Source organism: Onychomys torridus, chromosome 8 (genome assembly GCF_903995425.1).
Source record: "Onychomys torridus chromosome 8, mOncTor1.1, whole genome shotgun sequence".
In the NCBI taxonomy this organism is placed as follows: domain Eukaryota; kingdom Metazoa; phylum Chordata; class Mammalia; order Rodentia; family Cricetidae; genus Onychomys; species Onychomys torridus.
The window spans coordinates 58,580,481-58,596,098 of NC_050450.1; the positions used below are offsets into that span (position 1 = coordinate 58,580,481).

Below are 15,618 nucleotides of genomic sequence, written 5' to 3' on the forward strand. Positions count from 1 at the left end.
GTTGTTGTTGTTGTTTTTAGCACCCAATGTGAGAAGGAAGGTGTGGTGTTTATCTTAGGGAGTCGAGCTTATTTCGATAATGCATTGTTCCCCAGTACCATCCATTTTCCTCAATGAGAAGATACCATTCTTCTCAAGCCTAGGTAGTTAGGGTGACTCCGCATCTCAGCTCTTGTGAATCATCATTGACTTGGCCAAACCACCATCAATCTCTCTGCTCCTCACAGGAAGTAGGAATGTTGTCATTTGCTGTAGGCTAAACCAACATTGGAATGTAGAACAGCTACCCCCAGAAAACTTCAAGGAAAGTTATTTTCTGCTCAAAGACTGGTTCTTTTTAGCTGTTTATTCTTCCCTATTAGAGGGAAATTTGAGAAGCCTGACTGTGAGGATTAATTTCAGTTGACAACTTGATGAGATCCAGAATTACCTGGGAGAGGGCTTCTGAGTATGCCTGTGATTGGGTGTAATGAGGTGGGAAGACCCACCCACTGTGGCTGCATTCCTGCTGAGCTACTCCTGGCCTGGCTCCAGAGAGTAGCACCTAGCCCTGATCCATCCATCCTTTGTTTAACCATTTTGTTTCTCTTATGTGCATCTTGTCTGGGAGTCTCCCAAGGATCAAGGGCCTATGCAAAACTTGGTTCAGGAAACTCGGAAAACCGTGTTACCTGAGAAATCAAGGAGTTTGCACTTGGCGCTGTATCTTTGGAAACTCCTTTCAGGTTGCTTTGAGCATATGGAAATTAAATAGCTAAACTGTAAATAGAGAAAAACTAAAAATACCCTGAGCAAAGGGAAAGGCTTCAGTCCTTTGAGGCTAGAACACGCCCCCCCCATGAAATTCTTAAGTTGCTTCTGAGTCTTCCCACGTGAACCCACACACCTGTGCAGCCACAATCCAAGACATTTGGCGCCCAATGTGGCAGTGACAAATGGCGACCAACACATGACTTGAAGAAGGACAAAGAGGGCTGGAGAGATGTCTCAGTGGTTAAGAGCACTGACTATTCTTCCAGAGGTCCTGAATTCAATTCCCAGCAACCACATGGTGGCTCCCAACCATCTGTAATGAGAGCTGGTGGCCTCTTCTGGCATACAGACAGAACACTGTATCCATAATAAATAAATCTAAAAAAAAAAAAAGACAAAGAATCCACTGAAGAAGGACAGAAGAGCTGCCTAACTGGAGGGAAGCACTCTCAGGGTAAGGGGACTCCAGGATCAGCAGGGTCATGGGGAAATTAAACTCTCCATCTCAGGAGCAACAAAATGTACAGTTGCCAAAATGCTTGTCAAAAGAAAAAGCAGTAACTGCACAATTTTTAAAGATAGAAATAGAATGGCTCCTGAGACAGGAAATAAATCAAGAAAAAAGACCTTTCGCAATAGAGAAAATGGAAAGAGAGAAAATTTTAAAAAAAGAAAATCTTCCCAATAGAGAAGAGTGCAGGAAAGGAAATAAAAAGAAATTTCCCAAGAGAAAAGGGAGAAATTTTTAATCAAGAGAAAAGGATTTTCCTGGTAAAAGGGGGGAAACTATTGAAACTAGGCTTAAAGATTAAAAGACCCCATAAGAGAAAAATAAAGGAAAGAAAGAATCCTCTTCCCAGTAGAAATAGAGGAAGAAAAGGCTCTTTCCAATATAAAAATTTCAGGATAGCTAATTTGCTGAGCTTTTTCTGCTGCAGCATGCATGTTTACATACATGTATGCAATGCAGCTCATAACTTGTGACCTCAGTTTCCACTCAGCAACCACTGGACCTTCAGGGGCCTGACTTCTGGTGTCAGCCTCCAGGAAGGCCAGGCCTTTTGTCATAAACCTGAGGGTCTACAAAGTTCATTTCCAGAAAGCAAGGAGACTAGAGCTGTTCTCTATCAGAGATTGAGGAGAAAACCTGTAAGAATGTAAAAGCCTTGAGCAAGGAACCAAAGATGTGGTGGCCCCAAGGGGAAGGGTGTGGCCCCTAAGGAGCAGGGCATAGCCTCCCAGGTGAAGGGCATGGGCTCTAGGGAGATAGAGGCTTCCAAGGAAAAGGGTGTGGTTTCTGAGGAGCAAGGACTAGTGGAGGGGTGTGGCCTCTGAGGAGGAGGGAGGAGCCCCATGAGAAGCTAGCATTTTGGCACATTCAGGACCCTGATCTGCTGTTACTTAAGATCCTCCGGTGGCTGTTTCATAAAGACCACTCACTTTCCCGGCCTTATGCTCCTTACTCCCCCTTCCCACGGCTTCTCCTCGCACCCTCCCAGCCTCCTGCAACACTTGCCAGACTGGTTCTGCTGTGGAAACTACAGTATGTTCTCCTGACTTGGAAAATTTTCAGATTCTAACATTACACTCTACCCCTCAAGTCTTCCCTAGTCTTCCTTCAAGAACTGGACCAAGGGCTGAAGAAGATGGAGGGAGCTCTGGGTTCCATCCCAAGTAACACACAGGCACACACAGAGATCAGACCAAGTTTCAAATATGTGTCTTCCACAGAATTGAGAACTGGGTCAGGCAGTTTTGTTTTCCTTACAGGAACACTTTGCCTTATGTGTACTGTTAGTTAAAATACACACAGGTTGTCATAGGAAGAAAGAAAGTCCCAAAATGTCATCCTGATGCCCAAGTTAGATGTTATTAAGTTGTGCTGTACTATGAGATTCGTGAGGCTTTCTAGACTTGTTAACTTGGCACTTCCCAACCGGTAAATAGGATATAGCTTACAGAAGACAAGTCCCTTAATCCTTGAGACCAATTATCTCCAGCCTGTAGCAATTTTAAAAGTTTGACCAGTTTTCTTCCATTTACATTTTCAAAGTGATTTGTGAAAAGAAAATTTTGAGTATTCAAACGACTTGGCAATTGCTATGGCTATACTTTTTTCCAAATCCTCCCAGGTAGAAAGAGAGAACAAGCCGGGCAGTGGTGGCGCACGCCTTTAATCCCAGCACTTGGGAGGCAGAGGCAGGAGGATCTCTGTGAGTTCGAGGCCAGCCTGGTCTACAGAGCGAGATCCAGGAAAGGCGCAAAGCTACACAGAGAAACCCTGTCTCGAAAAACCAAAAGAAAAGAGTGAGAGAGAGAGAGAGAGAGAGAGAGAGAGAGAGAGAGAGAGAGAGAACAACTTGGACGCTCTATAATCTTTGCCAACATTTTATAATTCAACAATTCAATCCACGCTCTTTTCTATCACTAGTCCAAACCTTATCTTTTCTGTTGTTATTAGACTCTACTCAGGTTTGAAGTCTGTTTGATTCATAAAAGGTGAAAAACGATGTACAGCACCACCCTCTTGTGTTCCTGGTGTGCTTTTCCTGAGCATAGCTGTTATTTACCTTATGGGGATGGAAAAGAAGAAAGGATGGGTGAAGAGCAGCACCCCTGAGTAATGCATCCAAAGCAGATGCATTCCCTGCAGCAGACCATGAAAAGCTGGCTCTAGGAGGAGGGTCCCGCATGGGCAGTGGGGGGGGGGGGATGCAACCACTCAGGCGCGGGGCTGTGCTTGGATAGAGGCGACTGAAACAACAAAAAGGTGGAGATGCTCATACGGCCACGCTGTTTTCCACCAGGCTGGGCCGCAGGTACTCATAGGGTATGTCCAGGCTCTGATTGCGAATCTCAATTTCCTTTTCCAGGGCCACCAGCTCCTCTCTGAATTTCTCCAGCACAGCTTTGGCCTTAGGGTTTGGAAAGTGTTCCTCTGAATGCTGGCCCAGGGGCACCTGGATGCAGGAGGGAAAGCAGCTTTAGAGAGCAGGACCCCAACCAGTTTGGGGCACATAGCTTCCCCTCTGAATCCTGCATAATTGATTCTCACCATAACAGCCTGGCGTTTGCCCAGAAGCCAAACAACATTTATCTGGAGAGTAGATTGATGAGGGTTGGGCAATGTGGCCATCAACTTCTCCATTGTCGCATCCTTGGTGGTGGGTGGAGGCAGCCTCATGGTACAGGGTGCATTAGGGACCCAATAGAACCAATCCAGCTGGAGAGACAGTGATCTAGGGTCAAGGCTAGCTAAACAGGAAGGCCCTTGGCCCACATGTTCACATCCCTCTCCCCCACTACAGGATCCAAACTCCCGCTACTTCCCTCTGGGATGTACCTGGCCTAGATGGACAGAAGAGTGCTGGGCAGTGCAGGTGAAGATGCACATGGTGATGAAATGGCAAGCCTGAGCCCGAGACTGTAGAGAGGTGGGAAACCCTACAAGAGGTGTGAACAGTTAGCATGTGACATCACCACAACCACCAGAAATGAGGCCTGGAGAGAAGGAGAGGTGAGAAGGGATGCCGGGAGCTTGTGCAAGCTGGCATGAAAGTGGGTGTGGTGAGAGAAGAGAGGAGCCCTGGCATCTCTATCACACCCCCACCCCAAGGCTCGGGGATTGTTGTGAAAGAGAGAGCAGATGGGCTGGTGTGTAAGAGCCAGGGTAAGAGAAGACAGAGTAAAACGGTGTAAAGATTGAGTAAAACAATGTCTCCTGGGCATGGCAGGACTGACTGATGTACTCATGAACTCAACAACGGCTGGTTGCCTACACAAGATCAAGTCAGCCTTATAGACTAAAGTGGGAAGGAGTTCACAAGTCTTCGCCCCCCTGACTGAGGAGCTATGGACAGTTAGTTGATGGCTTCTGAAGGAAGTCAGCTGCCTTTCAAGGTGAGGTTAGTGTTGAACTTCTTTGAGCGCTTTTCCTACTGCACCTAGAGAAGCTTTTGAGGGTTTTCCTAAGGATTGAAATGCTTCTGGAAGATTCCATAGAAGTAGAGAGGGTTCTGGAGAGGTCTCAGAACTTGTGTCTTTGTTCTCACGCCAGGGACCCCTAGTACCTCTCTCCTGGGCACCTTGCAGCCCGATTTCAGTGATCTCTCGACACCAGTTCTGCAGCTCATAGTCAGCTCTCACAGCCTCGTCAGTCTTGTAGTGGAGATCAAACATTTCCACCACATACCTGCCAACAAAGGGCAGGCACACTGAAGCCCTCCACTCCCTGATCAGATGGCCAGGTCAGAGTGCCCACCTCCAACCGAGGCACAGACCTCCTACTCTCCTGGTCTTCTCTACCTGAACCAGCACTCATACCCATCCTGCAGTCCTGTCCGCCTTACCGATTTATGATCTCCCAGAGTCGCAGGGCGTCTTTAGCATAGAAGCTAGACTGGACATCCAGGAGCCCCCGCTCAGCCAAGTCATCAGGAGGACACAAGGAGCTGTAGGTCAGGAAGGCTCCAGCTTGCTTGAGAAGATCCAGGTGGCCCCCTCCACCGGTGCTCATTGCCTAAAGGACCAAGGAAAGGCTGACTCAGTCCAATCAAGCTGCCCTGAAGCCAGAGGACAGAGTGAACCTAGAACCCATTTCTGTCCCCATACCTTGTCAAAAAAACCTCTCACTGAGATCAGATCATTCCTGGCCCGGACATTAATTTCCAAAGTGTAGAGCAGGTGAGGAACTAGAAGCTGGAAGGAGAAGGGGTGAGTTGAGTAATCAGAAGAGTAATGTCCCTTCAGGAAACAGGCTTGACAAGGAAGGAGAGCGTGGCTGTGAGGCTGCAGTCTTCAGGGAGAGTGTGGCCAGGAGTCTCCATGGTCCTCAACACTGCCAATGTCCTGATTTACACTACCTGACTGGTCCCACAGCATCCACCTGCTGCTGTCTTTCGTTGCTTCCGTCCTCTGTGTTGTCTCTTTTAACAGTCTTTCTTGATCACCCAAAAGAAACTCTCCCTCCCTCCCAGGGCCCCACTGACTCTACACTGTTTCATCATAGCCTATGCGTTGAATTCAATCGTTATTGTCTTTTTTTTCTCTCTCTTACTGGAGATAAAAATCCCAAAAGATCAGATGTTACCAATGTCATCTAGACTAGTTCTGTGTAGAGACATCCAATACCCATATTTTTTTAATGGATGAACTCTTTGCTCTGATTGGCTACTCTTGATGCCTTAGGCTATGGTTTCAGAACCTTTCAAAGACTGCTGAAGGAATCTGTAGTGTTACCTGCATGGTTTCCTCTGATTGGATGGAATCTCCAAGTCATTTGCATCGATTGTTGTACTGTGTGTATATCTATGTTTTGTGCATAAAAAGAATACAATCTTTACACCCTTTTCTTGGGAATTACCTTCAGCACTCCCTTGGAAATTAATATCATTGAAACGTAGAGGAGACCACTCCCTTGCTCTCTCATCTCCCTGAACCCTGAGATGTCTCAGAGGGATGTTTCAGGGCAAGAATGTGTCATGGGCAGAGAGACAGGCAGAACAAAAATGAATAAGGTGTTACCTTAAAAACAGGGTGCACCGAAGGCAGGGACCTCATGGTGGCCACAGAAAAGACTTCAGCCATCAAATGTCCCCTCAGGAGGTGAGACTGCAGCTCATGCAGTTGAAAGTCACAGCTACGGACCCAGCATTTGGCCAGGAGCCAGTCCACTGGGGGATCCTCGGGTGTGAAAATTGGTGGTGGGGTGGACCCAGGTTTGGGCAGTTCAAGCTGGAGCAGAACAAGAGTGCTGGGTGAGGAGCCGCACATCAGGGACTCAGTGATTCCTGTCTCCTCCATCCCACACTTGTGCAGAAATCTTGACCTCTCCCTCGTCTCTCAACACCGCCTACCCACAAAGATCCAAGTCTCCAGGTTTCAGCTGCTAGCTAGAGGATTTCTATGTGTCCTCAGGACCTCAAGATTGGTAGGACCAAAGCCAACCTGGGGGTCTTTCCTGCCTTACTGTCCCGTTTCTGGGAGAACCTGACTGACTCCCACTTTCCTGTCTCCCTCGGCTCTGATCCCTCTCCATCCCCATGACTTCTGCTCACCGGGGAGCCCACCACCCCCTGAAGCCTTAACTTGAGACCCTAATCCCAGCATTGGTAACTCCCTTCTATCTATTCATTCCAACATTGAAAATGTAGAGAAGTACCTTTCCCAGAGGCCTACATTCTTCCTCCTGAGCTCAGCTTAGCCAGCCTTTCCCATCTTGGTGAAATACACAGACATCTCCTACCTTGTCCACCTCAGCCTCTCTGCCCACTGCACCCTGCTCTGGGGAGAGAAGCCGCCCATCCTCCTGATACTCCTCCCAGGGTCCTCCTGGACTGGTTCTACCCTTGGCATTGGAGCTTACACAGGCTGACTAGTCTGTCTCTCCAGCAAGGCCACACACCCCTCAAAGTCAAAGCCTCCTCCTCTCCTGCCCCCTGGGTGCTTAAGGCAAGGACACTGCAAGCAGTGAGAGAGAACTTGGACAACAGGCTCATCTGAGGAGGCCGCCCGAGGGTCCAACCCCAGGTCCCTCTCACCTGGATGGCTAAGGGCAAGAGCTGCCCATCAGGCTGCAGTTTCAGCATGACTAGAGGGACAGCCAAGTACTGCTGGCTAAAGAAGATGACATTGGCCTTGATCCCATCCAGGAGGAAGAAATCGGCTTCAAACAGAGTGCCTTTCTGCATAGAGAGAGAAAGTAGGGGCTTCTGTCAGCGTGGAGAGTCTTCTTCCCACCCTGGGCGCCCAAGAAGGAGAGGAGAAAGGAGAAAAATGGCCTGTCTCCACCAGTCACCTGACACCGCTTGTCCTTATTGACTCATGAAATTATTTTTCTTCTTTTTTTTTCACATTTTTATTACATTTGTTTGCTTGCTGGTGGGGGGCACATGTTTGCCATGACACTGTATGGTGATCAGAGGCCAGCTTGCGGGAGGTAGGTCTCTCCTTTTTCCATATGGGTTCCAGGGATGGAACTAAGGTGGCTGGGCTTGGCAGCAAGTAGCTCTACCTAGCCTTGTCACATGGAATTCTTATATACTCCATTTAGATTACTCCATATGACAAGAAAGGAACCTGAAAGGGCTTCCCAGCACGAGGGTACCTTGGCAATTGGGAGCCAGGAAATCCCCAAAGTCATACCATGCAACAAACCTCACACAGGAGATTTATGGGGGAGAAACACAGAATGATGGGTGCCCTGAGTGGGGACAGTGATGACAGTGGGTTGAGCAGAGGGGTGGGCTTTTAGAGGGTCTCTGGAGCATGTGCAGTGAGCTGGTGGGAAAGAACAGCAAGGCCAGACTTATTGCTTGGCCGTTAACCCTGAATCATGGGCGTGGGGATTTCTAAGTCCTGGGTTCAGGGACAGGCCAGGGGCAGGGTAGTTTCCCACTGGCCGGTTACCCTGCAGAAACAGACCAGAGAAGTGGGATATCTTACTTAAAATCACACAGCAAAACCAGAATCCAGATGCAAGTCTGTCTTGCCCCATGAATGTTGTCACGGTCCCATATTGGTTCCTAGTTAACAACACCAGCCCTGACCTGGATCCCCTTACTCTGTACCTCTCTGGACCCATGGCCTCTAGGACCGGGTCACATTTCCCAACTTTCAGCTGGTCTCTAATGGCCTCCCCACCTGAGACTCCTACCCTCCACCATATACTCTTCTCCTGCAGTAGGAAAACCACGCATGGCACTACATTTTGGTCTGGGATTTCTCCTGCAGGATCCCCTTTCTGACAACCAGCAGGGAGTTGAATCCACAGGGAACCTGAGAGCCACGGCCCATACAGCACCACCTCCCTGCTCAGCCTCCCCAGGGCTCCAATGTCCGAACCTCAAGCTCCTCTTGCAGCTGGGCCTGCAGCTCCTCCATCCCCGGAGGGAACACCAGTCGGGAAGGAATACGAGTGGACCGCCTCAGCAGCATGGGGTTGGCACCATTGAGAAACTGGTACCCAAAAAAAGCATCCTCTTTCCAGGACCTCCGAACCCGTTCTGGGGGTGGGAGATGAGTGCGTCTAAGATCCAAGTTCCTGGTCCTTCCCACACCCACCAAACCATCCTTCCTTGACCCAGACTACCAGAGAGACAAAAGCCTCTGCCCCCCCCCCCAACCCCGGTTTTCTCTATCTCCCTGCACTGGGAAGAGTTTGGGGGTAGGAGTAATGTTGGGGTAGGTGAACTAACCAGCCAGCTTGGTGTGGCCACTCTTGAAAACCCATTTGAAGTCATCCAGGTCTTTCCAGCAGGTCAAAGTATTTAGAGGAAAGTTGAAAAGAACATCTGTTTTCCTTCAGGAGAGAATGGGGCACAGGGCTCCACAGTTAGAACCAAACATTACAGTGACTGGGCCATAGACTCACACCGGGATCCCTTGCTCTTACCCCAGAACCTGCGAAGCTTCAAATTCAAATCTTTTGTCCTCTCGAAATCGCTGGTCTGCAGGGAGGTCCGACAAGCTGGTGGCCGCCACATTCAGGATAGGGCCATCCTTCCAGTTGCCCCACCTGTGGGGCAGAAATGACATCAGACACGGGCGCGGCAGGAGCCGCTCACTGTGGGTCCCCCGGCTCAGGCTCACTTGTACAGACTCCTTCTCTCTTCCAGTTCCTCTTCTCTATGCTTCCTGAACAGGCCTTGAGTGTCATCAACCACGGTGCAGCCTGGAAGTGGAGCAGGGAGGCACTTTGGGATGTCTACTGGGAGCCTCTCTCTAGTCCTTGCAGGTGTACCTCTTAGGCCAGCCCTGGCTGCCTGCTGTGCATGCATCTTCATTGCCACCCCCCCCCCCCCCCCCCCCCACCCCCCCGCCGCCCCCCGGCCTCAGTGACACCTCGGCCAGCACCAACAACACTTCGTAAACAACGTCTTTAAAACCAGCCATCGAAACTCCAGCCTCCAGGCTCTAGCTCTCATGCCTCTTCACGCCCTACACCTCTACCCACCAGTGCCCTCGGGGATGCTCAGGATGCCGGTGCCCTGCACCCATCGGTAACAGGGGAACCTGTACTCTGCTCCTTGGTCTCCAGGGCCCTTCACGGAGATCCAGTTGCAGAACCAGGCATCATCCTTAAGGTAATGCCATTTTTGCACTTTCACGAACAACAGTGCCCCCAGGTATTCTGACACATTCACCTGGAATTCCGCCTCCTGCAGACAAACACAGGGACAGAGAATGGGGTCTTCAGGCTGAGTTCTGCTTCCACGGGGCCACAGGGAAAGTGAAGAGAAAGGGAGCCAGGAAGAGAAGAAAGGGAGCACACACCAGCAGGGCCCCATGACACCACTCTGGGTGGTCACCTCAACCAAGAGTGAGAGCACTGGGGACAGAAGATGGAAAGGTACACTCCTTCCTTCCCTTTGTCCCCCCTGGGTGAAGGCTAGGGCTGAGGCGGGATGCTGAAACCCTGCCTGAAGCCCAGTGAGAACACAGGCGAGATGGGAGACACCCCCCCCCCCCCACTGCCCAAGGCAGAGGATCCATAGGAATTCCACTTGGGCTGAGCCAGGATTTCTAGAGGATGGTGGCAGGAACCTGGAATGAGGAGTGGGTCAGTTAGAGAGAATGAGGTCAGGGAAGAGTAGACACTAGGCAGAGTTCACGGAGAAAGCAGAGGCTGAAAGGACCAGCATCTTTCTATAGGCAGCCCTGGCTGTCCCCTGTGCCTGTATCTTCATGACCCTCCTCCAAGCCTCCATGACACCTGGGCCATGAAGCTAGGGCACAGAGACCCACTGTGGCTGGGGAGCCACACTAGACCAGATCCTGAGGGACACAGAGTAAATCAGAGGCTTGGCAGTTAATACAGGGGAAGCGCTGGAGACTTTGGAAGGCCTTAGCAGGCAGGCTGTTTTAAAGTGGGGGTGAACGGGAGAGCTCAAGATGCCTCGGGGTCTAGAGGGTCTAGGGGACATTTGTCGGTGGTCAAGGACTGTGCAAGCATCAGGTAAAATGTTTGGGGGATAGAACTGAATGAGCTTGTACCATGCTTGGTCAGATGAAGGCCAAGAGAGGGAGAAGATCCAGTAAATGCCTCATTTCTTTATCTTCCTTTGAAGTGAACAGAAGACAACATCCAGATCTGGAAGAATTGGAGAGTCAAGGAAAAGGAAAGGAAAGGAAAGGAAAGGAAAGGAAAGGAAAGGAAAGGAAAGGAAAGGAAAGGAAAGGAAAGGAAAGGAAAGGAAAGGAAAGGAAAGGAAAGGAAAGGAAAGGAAAGGAAAGGAAAGGAAAGGAAAGGAAAGGAAAGGGAGACCAGCCACATGTAAACAGGGAGTTTCACAGAATATTGCTTCACCCCAAACCCACCTGACCACCTTTCTTCTTTCCCACCCACTCTGCCCTAAGATCGAAGATCCAGTATCTGCAGAGAAGACGGGAAAATCTAACTTCTAGAAGTAGAGAGGTTGGGACAGCCGGCAGCTGACGGCTGTGTAGCAGAGTTCTGTGAAAGGAGGGACACACGGGAATGTCCCACTCCTGGAGGTCAGGCGGCAGCCCAGTTACTGAGCGCTCTTGGAGCGCCTCTCCGCGTGCATGCCCTCTCCGCTGCCCACAGCGCCTGCGGCGGACCTAAGGAGTCAGCATCCGGGCTCCTGGGGATTGCTCTAGCTCTGGGCCCCGGGCCAGCCTAAGCCCAGCTCCGTGAAACTCACCGAGTTCCGACAGGGTCGTAGCACCTTCCCGAGAGACGCCTCCCCATGCTCGCCCACCAGCCACAGGTGGATCTCGTTTCTGGTGCCCGCGTATATGGAGCAGCCAGTGGAGACACAGATGTGGTAGACACCCATCTTGCAGATGACGTTTTCTCCCTTCTGAGAGTCAAGAAGGGTAGATGCGCTAAATAAGAGAGCCAAGGCCCCACCCGTTCAGAAGTCTTGTTTAGGGTTGAGCAGAAGGTGGCATATTGCCAAGCCACCCCGCCTTGGCACATTGCCAATCAACCCCACCTTGCCACGCGCAGGCGCCCCCACCACCTGCGGGGAGCCTAGCTGCAGCCCCCCAAAAAGGCGGGGTCCTGGCCAAAGCAGAGCTCCCAAGTCATTTTGGTGAAAGGAAGACGGGCGGGGGGGGGGGGGGGAGTAGACGGGGATTTGAAAAGAAAACATGGAAGAAAGACTCATCATCGGGTCCAGCAAGAAGGCAGAGTGAGAAGACCCTGACTGACTCTAGAGGAAGGAATGCCTGATGGCTGGGAAGTGCCACTCACCTGCACACACACACACACACACACACACACACACACACACACTGGGAAGTGCCACTCACCTGCACACACACACACACACACACACACACACACACACACACACACACACTGAATCTGCCCCGGGACAATGTTAAGGTTGCAGAGCAGGACGAAGGCCCTCTGCAGCGTTTGAAAGAGGCGTGTTTTAGCCACCCAGTTAATTCCACCAGCTCTGTACACTCTGCCCATCCTATGGCAGGCTCTGGGTTCATTCCTCTAGATTAAAAGCCTTTGCCTCCTGGTGTCCGCAAAATAAAACCCTAAATAAATTCCCTGGTCTTCAAAGCCCTTGCAAACCTGACTTGCCTCCTCCCCCGCCCCCTCCCCTGCCTCACCTCCTACAGCTACTTTCCGGGGCTGAAGCCCCGCGTCCCCCAGAGCCACCACCACACACTGCCTGCTGTTTGCTGAAGGAACTTGTGCTGTGGGTCAACTCGACTCAGCCTTCCAAATCCTGAAGAGACTCCAGCTTCTCGGTGAAGTGCCTTCTCCACCCGCTGCCAGAGATAAGCAGCTTACCCAAGTCTTGCCCCCCCCCAGAGGCTCTTCTGTTGCTGCCCATTTGATGCTGCACTGTGATCATCTGTGTGTCTGTATCACCCACTAACAGGAGCTCTTCCTAGGCCGAGACCACATCCCAACATGACTTACTCATATTTGTTGTTATTGTTGTGACCCCTGAAACCCACTGAGCTGAGAATGCAATTATATATCATCAATCCTTCCTCCTGAGGAGACATGGGTCCCCAAATGATTTTCGGGCCGTGTAACTATTAAAGAGTAATAAAATAACCTCTGTTGCTATTCTGGCACAGAATATTTAAACAAAGGAAGTCAGTGGAGGTATGTCTGCGGTGTATAGCAATCCCCACTATTAGTCAGTCCTGTGCGCATTCCCAAGCTAATACACACCTCCCACTGAAGTGAGAATAACATCTTTGCTAAGTCCTGGCCTGACCTCCAGCTAAACTGAGGTCAGCGTTCCCCTCAGACATGTGTGGTATTTACTGGAACTTTTGCTAACCTGCACTGTTCTGCTTCTGTTCATAGGAAGGCTTTCTGTTTCCCGATCAAAGAGAGACGCCACGGCGATGCAACTATGCCCTATTCTTATTAAAAGTTCCTATCCAGTCATGCTAACGGACATTGCGAGCTACGTCAATGGGAGGCACCGAACCTGTGGTCTTTCCCTTCACATAGCCCCTGCCTCACTCAGCTCGGGGGCTGCCTCTACACTGGTAGTCACGAAAGTGCACGTCCCTGGCTGAGCCAGTGTGGCTCAATAACAACTTCAAATTCATAAAGGACACCAGGGACTCAACCTGGTGTCCTTTACTTAGGCGAGAAGGCCCAGCTAAAACACCATGTCTGTCTTTGTCTCACACATGATAACATAATGTATAAATTTTGTTATCCTTTCTGCTCTGCTCTGCATTTGCTTCTTTCCACATTTTCACACAAATCAGGAAATTATTTCATATTAATGCATAAAGATCTTGGTTTTGAAGGTTGCTGTTGTTTTGATGTAGCACAGTCTACTAGCCCCTTATAAATATACATTCAAGTTATTAGCAATTTTTTGTAACTATTTTTTTTTGCTTATAGCAATAAATCTAGTACTTACATCACTTCTCACAGGCAACTACATCAATGGTACAAAATCCTGGAGATGGAATTGTGGGGCAAATGCATGTGTAATTTTGGCAGGAATTAACAAATCCCCTGTCGTAGGCTGGAGGAATGGCTCTTGTTCTGCTACAGGGGATCTGGGTGGTTTATAGCACTCACGTGGTAGCTCACAACCATCCGTTAACTCCAGTTCCAGGGAATCCAATCCCATCTTACGTCTGTGAGCATAAGCCATATGTCTGCACAGGCAAAGCACTCTAAGAAATACAATTGCCTGCCACAGAAAGCTGTGCCAACTCATGGTTCTAAGAGCACTCAGTGTATGACAATGTCTGTTCTCCCTCACTCTTGTCATTGGTGTGTGGTAACCATTTTTACCTTAGATAATCTGGTAGGTTAAAAAAAAAAAAATATGGCCTAAAGCCAGGCATCGTGGCACACGCCTTTAATCCCAGCCCTCAGGAGGCAGAGGCAGGCGGATCTCTGAGTTCAAGGCCAGTCTGGTCTACAGAGTGAGTTCCAGATCAGCCAGAGCTACACAGAGAAGCCCTGTCTGAGAAACCAAAATAAATAATATAAATATGACTTAGTATTTTATTTTCTCTGAACTGGATTTCCCACTTTCCCATTGGGTCTCAGTCTATTTCTGCGTGATCTGTGAGACGATTCACACATTAGGAATATTGTGACACTCTTTAAGAGTTGGGTCAATAGACTTCCTCCTTAGTTGTGTCCATGGCGAGTAAAAAGACTGCTAACGTTCCAGGAATCCCATACGGATGCATCAGCATCCCATGGGAGAAGGGCTGTTTCTTCCTGTGCCCCTTGTTTAAGACCCAGGAAAGCTGCTTCAGAAACTGTCCATCTGCTTCTCGTCAACCTAAAGTGAGGAACAGAGAAAGCAGCCCTCTAAAGAGCTTTCTCGGGAAGTCCAGGGATGGCAGTTTGCACACACAAGTCACAGGGAACCAGAGGCAGAGCCATGGAGACAGAGAAGGCGAAGAGAAGCTATTCAACAGTGTGTATATGAGACACAGGTTTTTAAAGGCCGAAATCAAGAGGGCTGCAGGGGTTATTTAAAACAAGGACTCTGAGAAGAGTAGCTTCGGTCACAGGCGGAGCCGGCGGCTGCTACAGTGAGGTCATCGTTCTGTGGAGTTCCTGTGACAAGCCAACACTCCTGGGGCTTCTCCCTCCATGGCCTATCAACTTCATTTAGTTAGGATTTGGCAGGGAAAAGACACAAAACTCCATTTTTATTCTGACAATGTTCATGATAATATTTTTTAGCCATAACTGAGTGTCCAGACCACTAAGTGGAAAAGAGAAACAGAAACACCATGATTCTTTCAACCTCATCAGGAATCATCCCTGAATGCAGAACAAGGAAAGACACCCAAATAACCAGAAGCTGCTTGGCACAGGCAAGAAGGTTGGGAGGATTGGAAGGTAGACACCAAGTGTGTCTGCGGTCATTAGTTTGTGCAAGGCTTGACTTCACTACACTGCTCAAAAGTGAAAGTTATTATGGGGTGGCTGGAGATGGTCCAGTTGTTAAAGACTAAGCACACAACAAAAGGGGCTGGAGAGATGGCTCAGCAGTTAGGAGCACTTGCTGTTCTTCCAGAGGACCCAGGTTTGGTTCCCACACCCACGTGGTGTTTCACAACCGTCTGTAACTCCCATTCCAGGGACTCTAACACTCTTTCTGACTTCCTCAGGCACCAGGCACGGGCATAGTATATCACACATACATTCAGGCAAAACAGTCACACGAATAAACGAAATAAATCTTTTTAAAGGTATTTTAATACAAAAGTGAGTGAATAATTATGACTTTTGGCATCTTTATAGGTTTTAATTAAAAGAGTATTATTACATATATGTATTTCTTCTAGGTATGCAGCTGTGTACAGAGACTGACATACACTTATTTATTTCCATTAGTAAATAGATAAAAACAGAGACCTGTCTGTGAG

The 15,618-nt window shown here is 49.3% G+C and overlaps 1 protein-coding gene across 1 annotated transcript; it reads right to left on the minus strand.

The window, feature by feature from the left end:
* Nucleotides 1–3,173: 3,173 nt before the first annotated feature.
* Nucleotides 3,174–11,552, minus strand: LOC118589774 (polyunsaturated fatty acid lipoxygenase ALOX15-like). Its single transcript, XM_036197341.1, has 14 exons — nt 11,418–11,552; nt 9,707–9,911; nt 9,343–9,424; nt 9,146–9,268; nt 8,949–9,052; nt 8,596–8,756; nt 7,293–7,436; nt 6,277–6,486; nt 5,365–5,451; nt 5,103–5,272; nt 4,824–4,945; nt 4,097–4,197; nt 3,809–3,976; nt 3,174–3,713 (listed from the first exon to the last, which is right to left on the minus strand). Exons 1-14 carry the CDS (start codon nt 11,550–11,552, stop codon nt 3,534–3,536), a joined length of 1,992 nt encoding a protein of 663 aa, XP_036053234.1. The 3' UTR covers nt 3,174–3,533.
* Between the last annotated feature and the right edge of the window lie 4,066 nt (nt 11,553–15,618).

Excerpts from the sequence above, each read along its gene's own strand:
- LOC118589774 (XM_036197341.1), bottom strand. The coding sequence starts at position 11,552 with ATGGGTGTCTACCACATCTGTGTCTCCACTGGCTGCTCCATATACGCG. Across the intron at positions 9,912-11,417 it reads TACGACCCTGTCGGAACTCG|GAGGCGGAATTCCAGGTGAA; the intron begins GTGAGTTTCACG and ends GTTTGTCTGCAG. Across the intron at positions 3,977-4,096 it reads CTTCTGTCCATCTAGGCCAG|CTGGATTGGTTCTATTGGGT; the intron begins GTACATCCCAGA and ends CTGTCTCTCCAG.